The following is a 20,888-nucleotide window of genomic DNA, read 5'->3' as shown; positions in this document are numbered from 1 at the left end:
TGCGCTCGCTTTTTAAGGGGCTTCGATTGTACAATGTGGACGTAGGAAGAGCTTGAAAACGTAGTATGGATGATTTGTTGTGAAATTGAAGAGATAAACACGTCGTCAAAACAGGGTTGAACGAATAAATTGCAATTTGTGCGTGCGTGGGAAAGATCTAAAAGGGAAAAGTGGCACTCGCCGACGGGCCCCCATAAACATCTCTCTGTCATGGTAAAGTTGATGACACGTCCATCTACGCAACGTATTTACTTGTAAGTTACTGAGGAGCGAATGCCTCAAAAGTCTTCTCCACTGCCTCTTGATGCTTCATCAAGGTTCCAGGGATTGCTAGCATCATACGAGCAGAAGCCAGCACGAGAACACGCGACTATGTATACAGGATAAACGAGAATGCCATCTTACTTCCCTTTCTCCTCATCTTCGACATCCCTCGCCCCATCCTCCACCACGGTCAACCTCGACGACCCCCATCTCCAAGTGACAATCACACCATCAGCATCAGCTTACTATGCTGGTGAACGTTTCTCCGTCACTATCAGGTTCACCAATACGAGGACTCCTTCGTCGGATGCCGCATATCCTAAGACACCGTTATCTGTCCCAGCTACTGCTGAAGTCAGAAGTGCTTCATCAGCTGCGAGACAATTACCCATCCTTGGAGCACGCGAAGGGGATCAATCGGTACAAGAACTACCTTCAAGGAAAGGTCAGATAGGTCTCAAGCTACCGACTCTATCTCTGTCCTCCCTCGAAGCTAATGCCGAAGCTGGTCCGTCACGCATAAGTACCCCGCTATCAATAAATTCGACACCTGGAGCACCTTTGAATGATCCTGGCTACCCGTATAGTCCTGGTGCGAACCCCGCTTACAGAGCTCCAGGATGGCCGGGCGCAGGCGGGGGACTTGCTTCGCCTACCAGAGAGAAGCCAATGAATTTCAGAAGTCCGGATGGATGGGGTAGCAAAGAATACAGCAAGAGTAGGGAAGGTGGTCATGGGAGACGCACAAGAAGTTTGGCTTTGGGAAATGGCACCATGAGCCCTCAGGAGTTGGTTTGGGCATTAGGGGGACACCCGAGTATGTTTCAGCTATCTGTCTTTTGTGAGCCACAGCTGACTAAATGAGTTACAAGCACCGCCGCCCCTGCCCTCTCGACGGCCGCAGTCTGCAGCGATACCTTCGCACCATCCACATTCACGCAAAATATCCGTGTCCACTTTTCCGTTATCGCCGCCATCCGATGAGTCAATCAGTCAGATCCTCTCGCCGCCGCTGCAGCCGGTCTCAGAACAATATTCTAGGTCACCAGTCGCTGGTCCCTCTCGTCCGCGCCTAAACAGGGGAACAAGCTCAACCAGCTCGATTGGTACAGTTGCTGATGATGACACTTTCATCTCAAACGAAGCTCTGACCCGCCAAAAATCCCGACCAACACCTTCCCCGCTAGGTCATGGAAGGACACCATCTTATCATAATGCTTATGGAGCTTCCTATCTTGGATTTGGAGAACCGCCGCCCCTTCCTCCTCCCACTCATCCATATATACGCGAATGTGTCCCGGCAGATAGGGGCACGACTACTGTCTTATGGGCCTATACAAGACTTGTCGCTCACTTCCAACCTTCCAATGCGTATATCCCGCCAGACCCTTTGCTGCCCCTTAGATCCATGCTGCTGCACCAACCAGTAGGATCGGGATCGCTAAATTCTACTCCCGCTCTCACACCGAGCGGGTCCAATACCGGCGGACCGTCAAGATGGCAATTGAGCTTTGGGACAGGGACGATCGGCAACGCGACGCAGCCCAGTCTTACTGGCAGTTTGTTTGGCTTAGCAAAAGATCTGGTCATGGGAGGTAGTGGTGGAAGTCTGGAGGAGGAAAGGAAACGGGTGTGGAACATGAGGGATCTGCCCGTGCTAGAAACCACCAGGAGCCTTTTGGGAGTGGATCTGAAGTTGAAAGAGGGAGAAAGCAAGGAATGTGAGCACAAACATCTTACTTTGTTACTGGTCTGCAATCTGATATCGTTTCGAAGATACCTACTCACTTCAACTCCCAAATACATTGCCACCAACACATCGAGGCAAGGCCTTTCGATTCGCATATGATTTGACAGTCTCCCTAAACGTGTCATTGCCAGGCGGAGGAAATAGGCAAAAAGCCAAAGACATCAGCATACCGATTCGAGTGTGGACGAATGTTTCAGGTGGGTCTTTGACGATAAGCAAGGATTCCTGGCAGCGCTGATACGATCATCAGTCACTCATCCTTTTCGGACATATGACGTCCTCAAACCTGTTATCCAAACCAAAGAGGAAGGCATCGTACAAGAGAACGAAATCGAAACAGATGACACTCCATCGACCTTGCGCCCAGGTTCAAGCGTTGAGATGCGACGACGGTCTAGTGCAACAGAAAGGCATCGATGGAAGACTGGTGACACACAGGAGTCTCTGAAAGCTTACGCTCAGCATCTGCTGGAGACTCTGGAGCTCGCTACGTCCTCCTCAGCTTCCGACTACAACGAAGGTCCACTGAGAGTCCGACCGCAAAGTCCAAGCAGCGCGAACGCCAGGACGCCTCGATCTCGCATAGTCAGTCCTTCTGCCTCGACATTTGACATCCCTTTGCTGGCTTCGGGTAATCAGGACAGGCAGGTGAATGGACGAAAGTCTGAAACGTTCCTGCACGCACCTGGAGATTCGTCGGGAAGAGCATTCAGGCAAAAGCTTAGACAAGCCAGCTTACTAGAAGGAGACGATGAGCTCGTTGAAGAAGGCTTAGAGACTGGGTGCGGTGAAGCTGTCGAGATCCTAAGCCGGCATGCGCCAAAGGGTGAGTCCATCGAATGAAAGCTATTCGAGCGGACATCTGACAATGCAGTAAATTTCAGCTTCTTACGATATTGTCAAAGACGGCGAACTCGTAGCGGTTCTGACACTGATCAAAACTACCTATCGCTTGGGAGAGACGGTTCTTGGCGTGGTAACATTCAACCATCCTGATACAGAACGTCGAGTGTTAAAAGTGGGTCAAACGGTTCTAAGTCACCCAAGGACACATTGGAATTGACAGTGCTTCACATTTACAGTTTTCAGCCTTCCTAGAATCTCGCGAAACGATCCCTCAGACTCTGTTACCGCCACCCGGAGACACCCAGCCGACATTGTCCAGGTTACATGCTGAACATCAATCCTCCTACGTCATTTCTTCATCCAGATTATCTTTCTCCCTGGATATCCCTTCTGACGCTACTCCGGGGTTCAGCCTAGCAGCTGGTGACGAAGGCGCTCATGGTGGTTTGGAGTGGAAAGTCAAACTGCAATTTGTGGTCGCAATGCCACAACATCATCGTCCACACCATCATCATCATTATCATCATGATCTTGATCAATTTCGAAATCCGGCAAATGGTCATAGAAGGTCCGAAAGCATCTCAAGGAGCGATAAACCAGCAATGCGGCCACATGACAAACACGAAACGATCAGTATGTTACCTGTGAATGCAGGGACCAACAGCAACGACAACGACAACCGATTTTTCACTGCTTCTACCACTTTGACTCCGCTTCTCCACATCTCCGAACCGCCAAGACTCAACGGCTCGGCAAACCCAATAGAGGGTCGTCACGAGAAGCTCAGGGATAGGTGGGAGGAGATGATTAATGAATTAGTGGAATGCGAGATTCCCGTCAAGGTTTTGGCTGGCAATACTGCGTTCATAGTCAGGCCTTCTGTGTGGGTGATCTAAGCGTCATGCTTGGATGCAGGGTAAATCGCTGCCGTAACGACGTCATTTGAAGATAGAGCAGTATACAATTCGATATGCAGTAGATCATGGGAACAAATGTTCGTAGATGATCTATGTAATACAATAATCGACAATTACGAAGACATCATGCCCAGTGAACCATTTGTCGAGCATCAATAAATCCAGGAGGCAGATCTGACCGTAGTCATAGTCACTCTAATCGCCTCCTCGATTTTCCAATTATCTTTGCACAAAGCATCCTTCAATTCTACCGTCTGGTCTTCGATCTCATTTTCGTTTTCGTCTCCATCTTCGTTTGCCTCGCTCATTCCGCCTTGGTCCATGGAGATCGACCTGAGGATCATTCGATGCACATTGCCCACCATATTCAACCTCTCTCTTGCATTCTGAATTTCACATCTCCTGATCATCCTCCTAAATTCCTTGGCGGTCAATCCCAACTTATTCAACGTGACATTCTCGCGTCCTCTGACCATCAAGTCCTCGTAAGTCTTCGAATCTGAGAAACAGCCTTGTAGTTGGTGTTTCGCCCGAGTGTGGGACGATGGATCTTCGTTAGCTTGTAGCTCGGCGAAGAGTCGAGGAGAGACGGGGTGACACCATGTTCTCCATATTTGGGTACCAACGTCCTGGAGATCTCGTGATCCTCGTGTCGTTGAATGATTGTCGCTGCCACTTGAAGAGCGCTGCCAATGCCTCTCTATGCTGAAAGTTCTTGTGAGCGAGGTGGTCTTTCTGCTTAGATTGTTGGTGTGGTGTCTGTCCGGTACCGATGGAATACCTTGTTCGGAAATCTCAAGACTCCCCGAGCTGGACGTTCGCTTCCCTCTGATCAAATTAAAGATGCTCGAACTCCCGCTGCTACTTCGAGCGGTCCTCTTGCTTACGGTCGATTCGTCCGAGACGCTGCAGAGTGTATCGGAAGTAGACCTTCTCGTCGGGCTCGAGGCTGAGGCTGACTTGGGGATAGACAATGGGCTGGGGGTCGGTCCAGTATCAATGAGAGTGAGTTTTGACGACGACGATGAGGACAATGAGGACGAAAGATCGTCTTGTCGGATGAAATACGTAAATGGCAGATATCTATCTGACCAAGGGATCATCTCGTCACACTGCACGCCGAAATTTTCGTCTTCGCACTGGGTTCCATCCGTTATGGACAGAGGTGAGAATACGAGCGGCTGGTCTAAGATCTTGTAAGTGGGTGTCGATTCAATCTCGAGATGTAATATTGGCTTTATACCCCCAGGAGACGGTCTGAGAGGTTTGGAGATCTCCCAATTAGATATCGTCGGCTCGGTCTCATCCACTAACGAAGATCTGGCGGGCGAGTCTAACAGCTGAGCGATGTTTAGGAGCATCAGCGTGTATCCAAGAATAAGAACGCGAGTCCACGTTTTCCAAGCTCTGTCAACACCGACTCACAGTCCCATTTTCAGATTCGGTATCGCTATCATCATCGTCCGCACCATCATACTCAACGTTTATAGGAAAATCGACAAACGAGTCCGTGGTCAAGTCCCACCCCGGGGCAGGATGTCCGTCTACTTCGAGTTTAGATTGAAGTTTGTCAAGCTTCTCAACATGCTCAGATTCGCTACGGAGGATCTGACTGCTGACGTAGGATTCGCCATCTGATTCTGCCAGTAGGTCATCAATTGGAATGCCGGGATCTACAACGGTTGGACAAGTAGTATCGGAGCATGAGCTGCTTTCGCTTCTTTCTCCTTCTTCTTCTTCCACGAGGGTGTCTTCAACAACTGCAAGTCGGGTAAAGATGCTTATCAGCTCGACTGACTGGAGTGAGATGGGTCCTGATCATCAGCTCATCTAGCTTACCTGGAGCTTGAGAGATTTCTTGATGATGACGAGAGTTGCTCCATGTATTTCTGTTTAAGACGTGGCAGACCGCCAGAATAGTGATGACGATTGTTACGCTAAGCAGGAACGATGATTGTCCTGGCAATTCGCTCGAGGTCAAGTTGATTGTGATTATCGGATCATTGAGGATCACGATTGAGTCAAGCATCTTCAGGAGCCACCAAGGTCAGGTGATGCTGCACAATTCGGCGATCCAGGTAGACGAGAATGTGATCAGTGCAAGGTTTTTCGTTGCACAATCAAGAGCATATCATCCAGTCTTTATATGTATGTCACTCCTACGATAGACCCTCTGACTTGGCGTCCTCTTTGCGTACGTAGCGCGCATATCTAGGTTCTGTACAAGGGTGGATGACGTGCATGTAACCTAAGTCTCTCACATCGTATACGCTGATGACAGACAAAGCTAGCTCCGAGCGGGGATGGACCGGCAAAGATGTGTATGTAAAAGACAAATTTAGGTTGTGCAAGTGGCACGTTGGTGCGTCTGTCCAAACTTCGTCTTAGGGACCTGCAATCAGCATACTGTACAGTTGCATGCTGTCACTCGGTCAAATTTAAGTATTCCAGTGAGTCATTCGAAGTTATGGTCCTCCGACATGCGTAAGTAAGGCTGCTTCTGATGGTGCGTTTTACCCTTCCTTTGGTGTCGTGGTTGCACAAAAACAATTAATTCGCTGTGTGTAAAGCTGAAACCACACTCAACATCGGAATTGCAGTAGCGCGTCAGTGCATAAAAAGGTTATGACAGCATGAAACACACACATTCGAATTTATCATTCAACCTTGTTCTTCGCCTCGGAATGCGTGAACAATACAGCATATTGATGACTCGGTCAGCATGAGTGGTTACATATCGCAAATGGGTTCTTATTCTTCCGTGCATCCGGCGAAGTTCCAGGCTAAGCGTATGGCAAAGCGTTTTGTTCGATGATTGCGGCCTTCAATTGAGTCCCAAGATCTGCCATCAAGCATCGTCTCGCTCCCCAAAAAGTTGATTGGACTGATAAGTCGTGTCGCAGATTTTACATACATAAAAGCTTGATCTGCATCACATCATTCTCGTCCTCATTCTCAATCTTCTCATCTTGCTTCACAGGTTCATCTTTATCCACTTGATTATTCAACTCCCAAATCGCCGCACAGACATTCTGTATCCCGTTAACCCTGAGTAGTTTTCATCGCTCAACGACCTCAAAAATAGATCACCAACATGACTTGGAGAGAAAGGATTCCATACGGTGCTCATGTCATCATCCTCTTCACTCTAGCTTTCGCGGCTCTCGTCCTTGTGTAAGTCTCCTTTCACTTCTGCACAACCTATAATTGTCCCTGAAGACCGGAAACCTGCGATAAGTCCAAGCTGACTTGAGCCTTCTCGGGCAACAGCATCCTCAACACCTTCTCTTCTCCTTTCATCTCGTCAATTGGCTTTTTGCAACTTCCCGAGACCGATGGCGGTACAAACTTCGGTTCTTTCGGATGGTGCTCATCAACTTTCTGTTTGCCCAATCAAGTCGGCTATGAGTGAGTCTGTTTAATAGCCAAGCACCAAATCCCAACAATCGATTGATGGGGCTTGAATAGGTACGAGCCATACATGAACAAAGCCTTGACTGGCGGCATGATGTTATGGGCAATCTGTGAGTTGTTTCTCCGTGGTTCATTTCTAGCTCTACCGACCTGTGGTCATGTAAAGCTGACGCGACCTGTTCTTTATGAGTGACAGCCGTCATCTTCGTCTTCTTCACTGTACTTGCTATTCTTCCCCTCTTATTCGTTCACGAGTCAAAAGCCTTGAGAACGGTGGGGAATAGGACGTTCTTCATTTACACTATGGTGAGTTGATCTGACCCTCAGCCATATATGGCTTGTCCTTTACGTAGGTGAGCTGTATTGCTCAAAAGTGCTGCCCTTGCGCGCCAACACATCAAAGGGTCTTGCCACTCTGCTCGTCACTCTCGCTTGGCTCTACTCTATCTACGGCTGGAGCATCGCTCATAGAGCCTTCGAGTTGGCCGATATCGAAGTCTCCTTTGGTCCAGCTGTAAGTCGATGCCCCTCGCGGAACAGGTCAAAGTGCCTCCACACTTGATTGCTGACCGCTTGCCTTAGATGTGGATGGGCTTGGTGGCTGCTCTTTGTATGATAATGTGAGCATCCTCAATCTTCGTTACATCCCCTTCCTCACATACGTCGCGACTTGCGATAAAGAAGTCCCGGCGATGACTGATCCCACTATGACATGCACAGTATCTTCGTCCTTCGATGGCCTGCCGAAGCATGGGACGGTACCACGACACGAGCCAATGGCGGAGCTGGTGCTCGAGGTGTCCCTCAGATCCCCGCCAACGGATACTATCACTACAAGCGGACCACACGAGAGGTCGTCCCGCGATACTAGATCGAATGGGAAGGACATTGAGGTTGAGAGGTCTCCTGGCGAGATCATCTAACGCATTCACTTATTGATTAGATTTTGTCGATCCGGGGAAGATGAATGTGTGATAACTGGTGTTTCTTTTGAACAATGATATCGTGAATTCATGAAATGTCGTTATTTACCATTATGTCGTATGATATCGTACTTGAGAAAGAGAAAGATCCTGTTGTCCGACGTCGAGTTGGCGCTCTCTTGCCATAACATGATTACAAGCTGCCCATGATGCCTCCAGTCCATGCTTGGCGATATTCGTACGCCGTCCAGGTATTCAATACTAAGGGTCGCTGGCCACCTTTCCCTGCGATATTTGATGTGCTCCTGAAAATTCCCCAAATTCCTCTTCCAGATCTTCCCCTACCGCCCCATTTGTTCTTCCCTCTGAACTAGGCTGATGACGCATGCTGGGCCAATGAGCTCTTTCAGCTTCCCTATCACGTTCGGCTTGTTCCTCTTCTTCCCTCCGTATGTCATCTAATGTCAACGTAGGTTCGAAATGCTTGGCCATCTCAGCTAATTTGGCCGGGTTGATCGACAACGATCTCGCATCTTCGTCTATCCCATTATGAAAGTCCGAGTATCCTGAGATCGGCCCACTTGATCGTGACGAGGGCGATCGCGAAGAGCTCGATGGGTCAAGATGCGATTCATAGGTCGGTAGAGGGGAAGCATTGTCATTGTCATGTCCGGGAGGAGGGAGAAAAGGGGGTTTCATAGGTTTCGAAGGTTTCATGCCTTTTGCTTGACGTTCTCTGACGACTCTAGGTGTCGCAAGAGAGAGCATGTCCATGTCTGAGTTGTCCCACCCCTCATTTGAGCCCGCTAACAACGTCTCGAGTTCGCCTTCCTGAACTTGTAGATCCGGCGATTGTGGTCGATTTTTGCTGCTTCCTGATGAGAAGCATGATGACCAAGGAATTTGGATGATACTGCTGCATATATCGCCTATGAATTCCCCGTCAACGTGTTCGAGGCAATGGTGTAGCATCGTAGTCGCTAGATTATCATTTGGGTGATGGATTAATGCAGTAAAAGTAAAAGAGAGAGAGAGAGAGGGAGAGAGGGATAATTTCTGTGTGCTGCTGGCAGTGATGGAATCCCGTAGTACTAATTAGCCGCCGGCATACTCGGAGTGGGCTTTAAGCGGTGACGGCTCAAGCAATTACCGACGTCTCCGTGCGTCATAAAGCACTATTGGAGCAAGGACGTTATCTTCACGTTTCCTTTCCCTCGTCGCGCCAACGATGGAACATCGCACCGAGACCTCCTCAAGCCCGCGCCATCGACGCCGACCTTCTCTGACTCTCTCCCCCCATCTCGCCTCTCGTCCTATATCCGTCCCTTCGCGCCATGGCTCTTTGTCCAATAGATCTCCTCAATCATCCCACGAACCTCTTCCAGCCTCCTCTTCGCTCAAAAGAGGTTCCCGCGGATCCTTCAGCTCTCTCAGCCTCAGCGGCTCTGTAAACTTTGGGACGGCTTCTGCGCTGCAGTCCTCGGCCATATGGGACGATCAGGAAGACATCGAAGTAGACTCTGGCGCGTGGTTGGACACTCGCGCAGGCGACATTGTCTTTGCTGGAAATGAACAAGTAGTCAGGACAGACACCGATACTAGGATTGAAGATGCGGTCAATGTGAGCCCCTGACCATGAGAGATGACTGTCTCTAATCGAATGTGACAGCTTCTCCTCGAAAGCGATTCGAATCACTTACTGGTGGGACCCGCTCAAAACGCTGCCTTCTTTGACGTGAGTCAGCCGGGGACAGTCCATCGCTGATTCTCAGTACGCCGATCTGGTCACCTTTCTACTCCTTGTGCTGGACCCTGATACCCTCAGATACCTGTCCGAAACCGGCAGGACCGAGCAATGCAGAATGATTGGCGAGCGCTTACGACTTGCCCAAAACGTAACGATTGGGAGCTTGTGCAGTGAGTCCACACGTCCGGGGGCAAGAGCTAAATGCATCTCAGACATATCGCGAAAGAATCCTTACCATTCGGTGCCTCGAGACGCACCGCTACGATCGTTCATGACTTTGTACAGTCACGGTGTCCATCGTGTCGCCGTGGAAGGGGTCGATGTGCTAAGCCATGACACCGTGTTGCGCTATCTGCTTGAACTCGGCCTGCCTCCTTCGGTATTGGAAGCACGCATCAGCTCACGAACCCTGCACCTCTCGCTGCATCCCTTGGTATCAATTCCGAGCTCTGCTACAATCCTTGAAGCGATGCAAGCGATGAATCGGCACGGACTACGAGTACTGGGGGTGTTGGCCGAAGCTAAACAGAGATCGTCGGGAAGCGACAATTCGCCAATCATGTCGCCAGTGGACGAGGATGACAATACCCTGATCAGCGTTGTTCGAGGCAAAGATTGTGCACGTCTGGTGGTGCCTAGTGAGGGAAAGCAAGCTCTCGCTCTCAGCCTAGCGGAATTGATCAAGATTGTCGAGGGGGATGAGCCCGCCGGCATGCAACGAGGCGAAGAAAGGATGCCCGGTGAGCTACCTCCCAGTTGTTCGAGCTGACTTTCAGTCCACACACTCCCGCCATCGACGACACTGGTATACGCCTGCCATCTCATACTAGCAACGGCGTCTTCCAGAGTCTTCATCAGAACCTCTTCTCCAGCCCCGCCCAACTCGAAAGAGTGTTACTCCCCCCATTCCGTCTTGTCAATTGTGGACGTGTTCAAATGCCTCGTTCAGATATATATGTAGAATGCATTATGACGACTTGAGCAGCTCGGCGATCTGCCAGATGCCCACACCCACCACAGCTGCCGTGCCCATTCCCCCGCCTCCAAATGCCGAAATCCAGTGATACCATTTGCTACGCTATCAGCGAGATTCGCTACACTTGTTCACTCACGTTTGCTTGACGGGAACGACTTCTCTAGCGCCCCCCTCACCACTTTCAAATCTGCCATCTCGGTAGAACCTCTCCATTCGTTTCTCCTTTGCGGTCCATATGCCTCTCAACCATAGCTCAAATGCCCTGGTCTCTTCAGGAGACGCTAGACCGGTATCTGAGGGCGGCTGATCATTACCCGCCGCCAAAGGCTTTGAGACCAGGGATGGCACCTCTGAGGTCGATGAAGTGAGATTTGAGTACAGATGAAGGTGGATATGCACCGTGGGCGGGGGGACTGAGCGGAAGAAGACCGAAAACAGACCGTACCTAGAAATAGCTGTGAGCAGCGTTCGGATCGCTAAGACTCACCAGTCCTGAGGGTATTTCCCGTACGGTACTCCTGGGTAGCCGATTGTCACGTCCAACAGCTGCAGATCCGGTACCTGAGGTAGCAGCGTTCGTAGACAGAACAGCAGACCGGTGGAGCGGGGGTGTAACATCGTAACGAAATCGGCCTATCGGTCGTTAGCTTGTTCCCACAACGGTGCCGACTCACCACTCCTTCCCGTTCGGCATACCTGACACTTTTCACTCGCTCCTCGTCACTGACTATGGTGCCCTCCGGGAATATCAGAAGCCACAAAGGCGAGCGTTTCTTCGGCCATAAAAGCCCCGAGGTCTCCGACGCATGGTCTTCTTGTCCTGACCGAGCTTGATGACCCAATTGCGTCAACGCTAGAGTCAAATTATCCCGATCCGCCGCCCATGATCGATTCATGAAGATGAACCGGAAAAAGCGCTATACATGAGCTTTTTTGGCCCTCAATCGCTCACTCACCATGCCCCAGCCGATGACCGGTATCTTCTTCAAACTTGCTTTCAACAGAATGATTATTCCTCGAGAATGCCCAGCATAGCATGAGAGAATCCACAGGTACATCCAGTCAAGGTAGGCTTGATGATTCGCCATGACAACCAGGCGATCCGGTAGATTGATCTTGGTCATTTGTCCATCTGCATCCCGCTCAACAAGGTTGGTGATTGAAGGTGGTGTATCCGTGGTCAAAACCAGGGATGTTGGCCCGAACAGCACGGTAATGACGATTACTGACAGGTCAGCGGGCTTTCACAAGTGTGTCAACTCACGTAGTCGTCCATATCCATCTTTTGTCCACCCCACAGCTGCGTCAAACCATCTTCGACCCACAACAGGGATGAGCAATAGAGGTACGAACAGGAATTGCGCCGAATTGATGCCCAATTGAGCAAAGTTGAAAACCAGAGGAAAGAAGACTTTGGACGTCCAGGGTCCGTGAGGCGGACGCTGGTCTATCGGGATTGTGTATAACGGTTTCTCTGACATTGTTGAGACTGTGCGTTGTTCAGAGAGAATAGATGCGATTGTTCGAATTGAATTGGCTACGTCGTTCAGAGTACGGCGCTGGGTGACTTGCCGGTTATTGATCGTTGCAACCCCGGCGGCGATCACCATCATATCCGAAACATTAGTATATATGTAACAATTATTTACAAAGACTCCTTGTCCACGTTTATATCACCTTTTCTCAGCAACCCACGCCCACACGTTGACTGCCCTGTCGTCCAGCTCCCCGTCGCTGCCAGTTATATCATCTCCAAAATCCCACATTCCCTGTCCATTTTTGCTGAGCTCGGCCCTGACCCTCCCAGTGATACCCTGGAGACCAGACTGATTCTTCACCACACCCGTACCCTTGTACTCGGAAGCCGACTTGACCCAAGCGAGGACCGCATCCTCAAGAGCCCCGGGCACGTTGTGTGTCCATGTACGGTGGAATACCGGCTTCAGAGCACTCGCTCTCAGACTCTCCACTGCAGGCAAATTGAATTGTACCGCTAGGGATGGCATCGGCTGGATCATGTCAGCCAGAAGCATCGAAGCGAACGAGTTTCGGAGAGATGCTGGACTTGATGTCGGAAGAGTGTAGTTGGTCTCGACAATCTCGAGCTTGCCACCTCTTTTCAATACCCGTGTGGCTTTCTCGAGGAGATCATACCACTTCGTCTCGGGTACACCGAGGTTGACGAATCTGATGTGGACCAGGTCGAAGACTCCGGTATCGAAGGGTAATTCCTGCAAGCTGCTCTCCAAATTAGTCGCATACTACTTTGAGATGATAGCTGACCCACAAATTTCCCCTCTGCCACTTGACTCGCTTCTCGAGATTCTCCCACAGCCCCATGCCTTGAGGTGGCTGTCCTGCTTTAGTCGAGCGCGCTCGTCTCTCGGCGTCAGCCAGGACCGTCAAATCTGTCTGACACGGCACCAGATCTAGCCCAACGAATGTCGTGTTCGGGTATTCCAAAGCCATGGAGATGGGCCAATATCCAGCTCCGGTACCGATCTGACCAATTCGTGTTAGCCTTGTTTCGTCACCACAAAACCTACATCTAGAACAGCCTCTGGCGGGTTTGAAAGGTCTGCAAAGCTGTGCCTGTTCCCCGCAACTTCGTACATGGTCTCATGGAGCCTTGCTTCACTGGCCAATTCTGTCTCAGCAGTGTTCGAACTCACTCAGACTCACAGGTCAAGCACGTCTCTCTCCCACCCGACGTTATATACACCGACACCCTTCTCACCCTTCGAATCCATCCAGACCTTCTTCCCTGGCAGACCGGATCTTGGTCTTGGCGTCTCTCTCCACCCCTCGAGCGAGAATGAACTTTCGGTATGCGAATTGCCCCTGATGTCCAACCTGCTCAAAGACATACTACCCCGCCTCCCGACTTCCGCGTGGTGATCACTGGCTGAAAGCTGCTCCTCTTCGGCGACTGGAGCCGACCACGCGGCGAACGGATGTCCCGCCGCAAAGGGCAGAACCTCTTCGATGTTGGGCTTCGCAAATGTTTTCATTCCAGCGGGGGGCACTGGAGAGGGATCATTGACCAATCCAAGAACTCTATCCCGAGACTGGTTGGAGCGCGAAGATGTGATGGACGCTGGGTAGTCGTGATCAGGCAGGGATGTTGGCGTGAAAAGATGAGTGAACTCTGACGTCGAGTAGTCGGTTGACTCGGTCGGCGCCGAAGGCGGGACCAGAGGAATGGACCCTTCGGTATTGAAGGACGTGTCACTGTATACAGAATGGCTAGCTTGATGTTTGCGAGTAGGCGAAGTGGGTCTCAAGTCTTGAGCCGTACTTTTTAGCGAGGACGAGTTTGGCTGACTGACCCTGACACTCCCTTTGTGCAACTTCAGCCCACCAGACCTCTTCTCGTCTCTGTCTTTGTCATTACCTCGATCTCGAAAACTTGATCGCATAGTCCCACTGAAGGACGATAATTTGGTCCTGGTATCTTTGAAGGCTCCCAATCTTTGCGATGTCACCGTGGGATTTGCGGCTTGAGTACTCGCTGGTGAGACCGCCATGTCGTCCTCCCAGCCCTGAGGTATGCCTTTGATAGCTGGGTCAACCGGTGGTCTCTGATCCGTCGATGTCCTTGACAGCATTGCTTTATCACTTGGGGCATCGCCAAAGTCTATAGGGGTGACAGGTCGAGCGTCCATCTTTGCCTTTTCGCGGTTCATATCGACCTGACGGGGTGGAGAGGGTCTTTCCTGAATGTTGACAAACAGCGGGGGCGGCAGAGCTGAGGACGGGGCATTCATTCTATCTGCTGGACGTGGGGTGTGAGTTGTATAGGGAGGCATAGTGGGTATGGGAGCCGACTCGTCGATTCGTTGGTTGAGTAATTGTGATGCGATCGGTGGAAAAGTCAAATCCATCCTCTCACTTTTGTTAGCAGGTCCGCTTGGGCCGTCTCAAAGTAGCCCTATGACTTGGGAAGAGGGGTCGTGCGATTTACGACCCTGCGGGAGTTGTGAACGAGTATAATGGACGGATTTGATCCGTGTCCTTGTCATCAAGCCGAAGCATGACGGTGACATCGAAGTGTGTATGCATGATTGATGGACTGGTGGATACCTGCTTGAGGATGACTTGATTTGAATCATGGACGTTGCTGTTAGCATGTATGCGAAACACCAAGCTGTGTGGGAGGCTTTTTGTCTTGTCCGATCGGATGCAGCAACGGTTTAACGGGGGCGCATATAAACTCCTGGGAAAAGATGACTTTTCACCTCGCTCACTTCCTTCTCAACTACAAACTCATTTATCCATCCTTCACCTACCCTCACCACATAACACCGTCGACATGGGTGCCAAGGCTCAAGTCCTACGAGATATACGGAAAAGGCTATCCGCAGAACAATTCGAAGTCCAACGCCGCGCATACCTTTTCGTCGCCCGAAACACCACACTGCCCGCTACCGTCCGACACAAAGCTCAACTCGGTCTAAATGCGTTGAATGGAGGAGAAGGTAGACTAGGCGCTGTCAAGAGCAGGTGCTGGGAAACTGGGAAGGCTCGGGGTGTTATGTCCAAATTTGGCCTTGCAAGAGTGAGTCAATGCGAGACAACCACATGAGCTGACAGACAAATTCAGTTCCAATTCCGTCTGAAAGCCCTCAATGGAGAATTACCAGGTGTACACAAATCAAGCTGGTAGAAATCATCGATGCATATGTTGTACCATACCGTATTCTACTTTAATACAGCTTTTCAACAACCTGCAGCGCAGCTGTCACACTGACGGATATGAGAGGGGTCAAAGCATATGAAACCACAATAGTCTTCGCTACAGCAGTCTCAACGTCTTCATCGGTGTCGGACATTTCCACAATCTACACGATCAGCACAAGGTCACAGTGAAAAAACACTCACGGCGGCAAGAGTCAGAGCGGGAGGGCCAACCGGCGCGATCATCATAATGAAATCCTGCAAAGTGTCAACCACTACCGCCTTCTTTGTCACTCACTAAAATCGGGTCGCTGAGTATTCTATCCCCCAACGCTTTGCGAACTCCATACACCACACTGATCGAAATGATCGGCATAAGGACAAAACGGAACACAAAGAGGTAGATCAACGGGAAGATCGGTGGCCTGGATCCCTTTTTAGTCTTGAGATGCGCGCCGATGACCAGCATCTGCAACGCCGCATACAGCTTCCCGATTTTCTCGATCGACTCGGCAAAGCTAAGAATTAGCTTGTCCTACGTTCATCGAAATACTCACGGGCTAAGCCAAGCGCCTTTGTCAAATAGCCAGCTGTGCAAGAATGGGATGACTCCAGCCAAGATCGCTGCTAATCCACCGTACATCGGCGGATTCATAAACCCCGCTAAGCTGTTCTTGAGAATCACGAGAATCTTCCAGCCCTTCTTCCCACGTTCTCTCGCTTGATCAAGCAGAGGAGCATTCTCATCGTCATCATGATACGGCTCGATCGCGGGGTAGCCTCCGTTGAGCACCTCTTTGACCTTCTTGACCGCATGAGGAGATTCGGAATGTGACCATGGATGCGGAACGTCGAGTGGATGGCTATTCATCATTCTCGGTCCCAATGAGAATCGAGTCAGGTTCCCTACGAGCGCGTTGATCAGAAGGTAGACCTGTCCTCGATCTAAAACCTCTTCTAGCTCATCGCCCTTGATCAGGGGAGAAAGCGTGCCATTCTTGCCGAGGGAGCTGAAGAGCAGCAATGGTAGCGAAGTCGCATTGTTGAACACCATGCACGGGCTAAATGTCAGCGATCGATCCGCGTTATTATGCCTCACATGATCCATTGCGGCATTCCAAACAAGACGACTCCAATTGTCCCGAATATCAAAGAGATCAGTTGAAAGACGATGGCGTAAACAATTATCACCCAGTCTGAACAGTCAGCACAACCTAGAATACTCGTGGTCACTCACATTCCTTCAAATTCTCCCAGGATGCCAGGGGCCCAATCTCAGAGAAAAGAAGTGCTGGCAAGAAGAGCGTCACGCATAGTTTCGAAGCGCTCTGTCGATCAGCACTGTAGATTACAGCTTACACTCACTTGTTCGCCTTCCTCGGACAAGAGCTTCCATTTACTGGCGAAGAACCCGTACACCAAGACAAGAATGACCGAGATCGAAGCCTAAATCATGCTCAGCCCGATCCAAGTCGGAGTCACTCACTTCGACAGCCGACCATGTCGTGGAAAATATCTCAGAGGCAGATTGCAGCATTTTCCAAGTCGATTGCTCGTTAGAAAGATACATGCAAGATACAACAAACTCGATTTCTACTTTTATGGTACGCGGCGTAAATGACATCATCACTCCAACTTGACCTCTTCGACCATCTTCGTCACTTTCCTGGTTTCACTCCGAGTCCGCTTCAATGCCGACACGCTCACGGTTGTCTCGACTTTCCTCTTCACAGACACACCCTTGATCGGATCCCTTGGCGCTTCCGTCTTGGCAACCTTGCCCTTTGAAGGTAGATCCGCTGCGAACATGACTGCTTGGCACCATCCACCCATCGGTCCCCATTTGTCTGACAAGAATTGCTGCGTTTCATCATAAACTTGCTTGGACATGGGCTTGTTCCTCAGACGCGACGGGAAGGAAGGATGTCGTGCAGCAATCGCTGCCACATGGGTGTCGATTGGGATGAGGGAGGGCTATTCCTATCAGCTATCTTCTGGTTGTGATTACTCACCTTGTCCATACACATAAGCATGACGCAATCTGCAACTTTCCTGCCGACACCTTTGAGAGCCACCAGCTTTTCTCTGACACTATCAACCTCTTCCTCTCGCCGCAGATTAAGCAGACCTTGTTCCACATTGCCCTGCATCTCCTCCTGTAGCGTTTGCAGGCTAGATTCTATGAACGGTGCTCGGTAGCCAAATCCCATATTGCGCAGCAAGGTTTCTGACTTTGGGGGTATGGCTGATGGCTGTGGGAACAGATGATACGTTGTCTGGCCGCTACCGTCTGGGTCATCGAGTGAGAGTAGCGGTGGAGAGAAAGCTTGAGAGAAGCGATGCAACAGCGAGGTTATTCGGGGGATGTGATTATTGGTAGACGTTATAAAGCTATACTCTCAGCTATCATCGTGCACTACAGCGGAAACTCACGCTATCAGACATTCCCAAGGATCTTGACGAAGCACTCGTACACCCACAGCCCTATCACTGACTTCGACCTTCCCGAAAAGATCAGGATCCCTAACCCTCCATTCCTCATATAGCTTCTCCAGATTGGGTTGAGCTTTTAGATAAAAATAGTCTTCCAGCCAGGCTTTTGTGACGCCCCTCTCCTTATCTTGCTCTGCCCCATGACTAGTAGGGTATACGGCTGTGTAATACAAGTGGGTCGGTGACTGCCTGAGACATACCACCCTTGGCGGATCATTGACAGCTCTGGAGAATTCCTCGGAAGGTTGACTGGAGGATGTCGCTGGAAGGTCATGGCGATGCCAGAGAAACGATTGACCCACTGGTAAGGTGTTCGCCAGGGTGAGGTTCTTCAAGCTGCACGGAATCGCGGACCATCCAGCGGGGAATGGAGGTCTCGCCATGATTGATCGATGTCGAAGATGAGCGGAATGGCAAGGGAACAATGCGACAGTCTCTGATAATTACGACGCGCGACGTCTTTGCTTTTGATTTCGCTTTCTATCATTCACTTGCCCTCGTTCACATCATCACCTAAGCGTCATGAACTCCAACGACAACTTGGCATTAGCCTTGGACCGCCTCAAGTTCTATGCTCAGGATGCAGTCGTGACTCTCACACAGGTACGTCCAATATACCAACCGAACTTGCTGACGTTCAGTGCATTTGCAAACCGTAAGTTCCGCCGCAGACAGTCACTCCCGCTCACACGTCATCAGCGATGCTACCCTCAAAATCAACGGACGTTCCTACAAGATTGAGAAATTGCTAGGCGAAGGCGGTTTCTCCTTTGTGTATCTGATTAGAGATCTATCCTCGGGTCGACTGTACGCTCTCAAGAAGATTCTAATCACATCGGGTCAGGAAGGCGTCAAGGAGGCGATGCGAGAAGTCGAGGCGTACAGGCGTTTTCGACATCCCAACATCATCAGGATACTTGACTCAGCGGTCGTTCAGGATGACGGGGGAGAAGGAAAGATCATATATTTGTGAGTAACGCTCGTTCGTGTTGTCGCTGACATGGGCAGGTTCCTTCCATACTACTCCCGTGGTAATTTGCAAGATGCCATGGCGTCTTCATCTGTGTCCGGCAGCAAAATGCCAGAGCGCAAACTCCTGGAGCTCTTCCATGGGACATGCTTAGCGTGAGTCTTCGCAAGTCAGCATCGAGCTGACAGTACAGTGTCCGAGCCATGCACCAGTATCACCTTCCCGCTGTAAACGCATCGTACCCCCCAACAAGGGAGGAGGATCCTTTAGTCGGAGAGCCAGTGTTTGACCATGACGAGGAATTAGCCAACGCGGAGCAGGGGGAGCTGATACCATATGCTCATCGAGATATCAAGCCAGGGTGAGTCTTGATCAATGAGAGCAATGCTGATGCATCGCAAGAAACATAATGATTGCGGATGACGGAAGTCCCATTCTCATGGATTTTGGGTCAACTATCAAGTGAGTCATCCGGACGTCAGGTTCCGGACGGGATTGACCTCCTGCACCAGAGCTCGGATCAAAGTCGAATCAAGGCAGCAAGCCCTGCTTGAACAAGTGAGTCACTGATCGGGGCGAATCAATGACTAACTAATATGTAGGACATCGCCAGCGAGCATTCCTCCATGCCTTATCGTGCGCCGGAACTCTTCGACGTGAAGACAGGTAAAACCCTGGACGAGAAAGTGGACATCTGGGTAAGTGCCAACGAAGACTTCACGTCGCGCTAACGTCTTAGTCTCTCGGATGCTCGCTGTTCGCGGTGGCCTATGGTCATTCACCCTTCGAGGTGGACGGAACTTCGATAGCTATGGCCGTTGGCAGCGGTCGTTACAAGCATCCAGGTGGATATTCGCAGGCTCTCGTCTCACTCATCGACGCGATGCTCGTGGTTGATCCCGAGCAAAGGCCAGATATCCAAAAAGTATGTCTTCCACGGCATGAGTAGTTACTAACATGGTCTCTGCATCAGGTCGTCGATATGACGGAACTAGCGTTGAGGTCGTCCACCTAGATCCTGGCCCCCCTTGCTCTTGCATCGGCTAGCCATCTCAGTCTTGCTAGATGCGCCTCCATATCCGCCATCATCTTCTGTGCATACTCGCTAGGCAGGGGCGGGAAAGGACGAATAGGTATCGCTTGTACAGGTGGACGCCAGTATGAATGGTGGATCTTGCGCAGCGGCTGTAGCGATTATCAGCACCGCCCAAATACTGTATATATTGACTCACGGGCGCTCTATGAATCAGTCTTGACTTGAACCAGATGAGCTCAGGTGACGGCATCATCATGGGTGCGCCATGCAGGGGGTGAAATGGAGGTGGTTGAGCGAAGATTGGTCTCGCTGGAACCCGCACCGCCGATGGACGATTTGCCGTCGCAAAGGATGAAAAGGATGAACAGCAAACAGGTGGTGAAGGCAGCGGATGTGGATTACGCAGTGATTCTAGCTCCTCGTCATAAAACGACCGTCGTTCTGGGTCCGACAAGACTTCGTATGCCTCTATTACAAACGGTCAAACCCAAATCTCCGCCTTCGTCTCACTCACCTTGTATCCCTTGGAATGCTTCTGTGGCTGTCGGATCATTGAGGTTGCGATCAGGATGACAACGCTGAGCAGCTTTGAGGTATGATTTGCGAACTACATGTCAACCGATACTCTTGATTCACAGGTGCTCACCTTCGTCAGGCTCGGCGTCCTCCTCTATTCCCAAGACTTGGTAGTATGTTGGCTGGTCGAGGCGTATAGCTTTGGTCATGGCGCAGCAGATGCATGATCACGACTACATGAGCTATGATCAAAAGTAACGATTCACAAGCAAAGTTGAACGATCGATCGTGATGCAAATGGCCAAATAGTCCGACACAGTAGCGTGCGCAGGGACCATCCTTTCAAGTGGCCATGCACA

At 50.6% G+C, this 20,888-nt stretch overlaps 13 protein-coding genes across 13 annotated transcripts; 6 read left to right on the top strand and 7 right to left on the bottom strand.

The window, feature by feature from the left end:
• Positions 1-393: 393 nt before the first annotated feature.
• On the top strand, positions 394-3,756 carry I303_103681 (uncharacterized protein; the record flags this gene model as incomplete). The annotated part of the gene is made up of 6 exons (XM_065968817.1): positions 394-1,081; positions 1,137-1,985; positions 2,041-2,211; positions 2,265-2,840; positions 2,899-3,032; positions 3,097-3,756. 6 exons carry the CDS (start codon positions 394-396, stop codon positions 3,754-3,756), a joined length of 3,078 nt encoding a protein of 1,025 aa, XP_065824889.1.
• Positions 3,757-3,929: 173 nt separating this feature from the next.
• I303_103680 (uncharacterized protein) lies at positions 3,930-5,806 on the bottom strand (the record flags this gene model as incomplete). The annotated part of the gene is made up of 3 exons (XM_018407016.1): positions 3,930-5,117; positions 5,203-5,537; positions 5,617-5,806. The coding sequence occupies 3 exons, from the start codon at positions 5,804-5,806 to the stop codon at positions 3,930-3,932; spliced, it is 1,713 nt and encodes a 570-aa protein (XP_018263824.1).
• Positions 5,807-6,871: 1,065 nt separating this feature from the next.
• Positions 6,872-8,062, top strand: I303_103679 (uncharacterized protein; the record flags this gene model as incomplete). Its single annotated transcript, XM_018407015.1, has 7 exons — positions 6,872-6,951; positions 7,048-7,185; positions 7,246-7,301; positions 7,388-7,497; positions 7,595-7,705; positions 7,774-7,811; positions 7,912-8,062. 7 exons carry the CDS (start codon positions 6,872-6,874, stop codon positions 8,060-8,062), a joined length of 684 nt encoding a protein of 227 aa, XP_018263823.1.
• A 313-nt stretch (positions 8,063-8,375) lies between these two features.
• On the bottom strand, positions 8,376-9,086 carry I303_103678 (uncharacterized protein; the record flags this gene model as incomplete). The annotated part of the gene is made up of 1 exon (XM_018407014.1): positions 8,376-9,086. One exon carries the CDS (start codon positions 9,084-9,086, stop codon positions 8,376-8,378), a length of 711 nt encoding a protein of 236 aa, XP_018263822.1.
• Positions 9,087-9,342: 256 nt separating this feature from the next.
• Positions 9,343-10,197, top strand: I303_103677 (uncharacterized protein; the record flags this gene model as incomplete). The annotated part of the gene is made up of 4 exons (XM_065968816.1): positions 9,343-9,735; positions 9,784-9,849; positions 9,940-10,031; positions 10,074-10,197. The coding sequence occupies 4 exons, from the start codon at positions 9,343-9,345 to the stop codon at positions 10,195-10,197; spliced, it is 675 nt and encodes a 224-aa protein (XP_065824888.1).
• A 133-nt stretch (positions 10,198-10,330) lies between these two features.
• On the top strand, positions 10,331-10,822 carry I303_103676 (uncharacterized protein; the record flags this gene model as incomplete). The annotated part of the gene is made up of 2 exons (XM_065968815.1): positions 10,331-10,601; positions 10,692-10,822. The coding sequence occupies 2 exons, from the start codon at positions 10,331-10,333 to the stop codon at positions 10,820-10,822; spliced, it is 402 nt and encodes a 133-aa protein (XP_065824887.1).
• A 6-nt stretch (positions 10,823-10,828) lies between these two features.
• Positions 10,829-12,318, bottom strand: I303_103675 (uncharacterized protein; the record flags this gene model as incomplete). Its single annotated transcript, XM_065968814.1, has 6 exons — positions 10,829-10,939; positions 10,985-11,282; positions 11,325-11,470; positions 11,512-11,690; positions 11,790-11,969; positions 12,102-12,318. 6 exons carry the CDS (start codon positions 12,316-12,318, stop codon positions 10,829-10,831), a joined length of 1,131 nt encoding a protein of 376 aa, XP_065824886.1.
• A 192-nt stretch (positions 12,319-12,510) lies between these two features.
• On the bottom strand, positions 12,511-14,646 carry I303_103674 (uncharacterized protein; the record flags this gene model as incomplete). Its single annotated transcript, XM_065968813.1, has 4 exons — positions 12,511-13,075; positions 13,125-13,339; positions 13,384-13,474; positions 13,520-14,646. The coding sequence occupies 4 exons, from the start codon at positions 14,644-14,646 to the stop codon at positions 12,511-12,513; spliced, it is 1,998 nt and encodes a 665-aa protein (XP_065824885.1).
• Positions 14,647-15,149: 503 nt separating this feature from the next.
• Positions 15,150-15,503, top strand: I303_103673 (mitochondrial 37S ribosomal protein uS14m; the record flags this gene model as incomplete). Its single annotated transcript, XM_018407010.1, has 2 exons — positions 15,150-15,395; positions 15,441-15,503. 2 exons carry the CDS (start codon positions 15,150-15,152, stop codon positions 15,501-15,503), a joined length of 309 nt encoding a protein of 102 aa, XP_018263818.1.
• A 40-nt stretch (positions 15,504-15,543) lies between these two features.
• On the bottom strand, positions 15,544-17,051 carry I303_103672 (uncharacterized protein; the record flags this gene model as incomplete). The annotated part of the gene is made up of 4 exons (XM_065968812.1): positions 15,544-15,678; positions 15,813-15,870; positions 16,072-16,575; positions 16,915-17,051. The coding sequence occupies 4 exons, from the start codon at positions 17,049-17,051 to the stop codon at positions 15,544-15,546; spliced, it is 834 nt and encodes a 277-aa protein (XP_065824884.1).
• Positions 17,052-17,140: 89 nt separating this feature from the next.
• Positions 17,141-18,390, bottom strand: I303_103671 (uncharacterized protein; the record flags this gene model as incomplete). The annotated part of the gene is made up of 3 exons (XM_065968811.1): positions 17,141-17,374; positions 17,527-17,905; positions 17,948-18,390. 3 exons carry the CDS (start codon positions 18,388-18,390, stop codon positions 17,141-17,143), a joined length of 1,056 nt encoding a protein of 351 aa, XP_065824883.1.
• Positions 18,391-18,529: 139 nt separating this feature from the next.
• On the top strand, positions 18,530-19,992 carry I303_103670 (uncharacterized protein; the record flags this gene model as incomplete). Its single annotated transcript, XM_065968810.1, has 10 exons — positions 18,530-18,595; positions 18,649-18,662; positions 18,707-18,976; positions 19,051-19,132; positions 19,190-19,338; positions 19,380-19,439; positions 19,490-19,535; positions 19,580-19,675; positions 19,837-19,902; positions 19,951-19,992. The coding sequence occupies 10 exons, from the start codon at positions 18,530-18,532 to the stop codon at positions 19,990-19,992; spliced, it is 891 nt and encodes a 296-aa protein (XP_065824882.1).
• A 90-nt stretch (positions 19,993-20,082) lies between these two features.
• Positions 20,083-20,738, bottom strand: I303_103669 (uncharacterized protein; the record flags this gene model as incomplete). The annotated part of the gene is made up of 4 exons (XM_065968809.1): positions 20,083-20,162; positions 20,380-20,481; positions 20,528-20,554; positions 20,660-20,738. The coding sequence occupies 4 exons, from the start codon at positions 20,736-20,738 to the stop codon at positions 20,083-20,085; spliced, it is 288 nt and encodes a 95-aa protein (XP_065824881.1).
• Between the last annotated feature and the right edge of the window lie 150 nt (positions 20,739-20,888).

Source organism: Kwoniella dejecticola, chromosome 4, assembly GCF_000512565.2.
Source record: "Kwoniella dejecticola CBS 10117 chromosome 4, complete sequence".
Classification (NCBI taxonomy): domain Eukaryota; kingdom Fungi; phylum Basidiomycota; class Tremellomycetes; order Tremellales; family Cryptococcaceae; genus Kwoniella; species Kwoniella dejecticola.
Note: the sequence above shows the minus strand (reverse complement) of the source record. Positions and strands in the feature narration are given on the sequence as shown.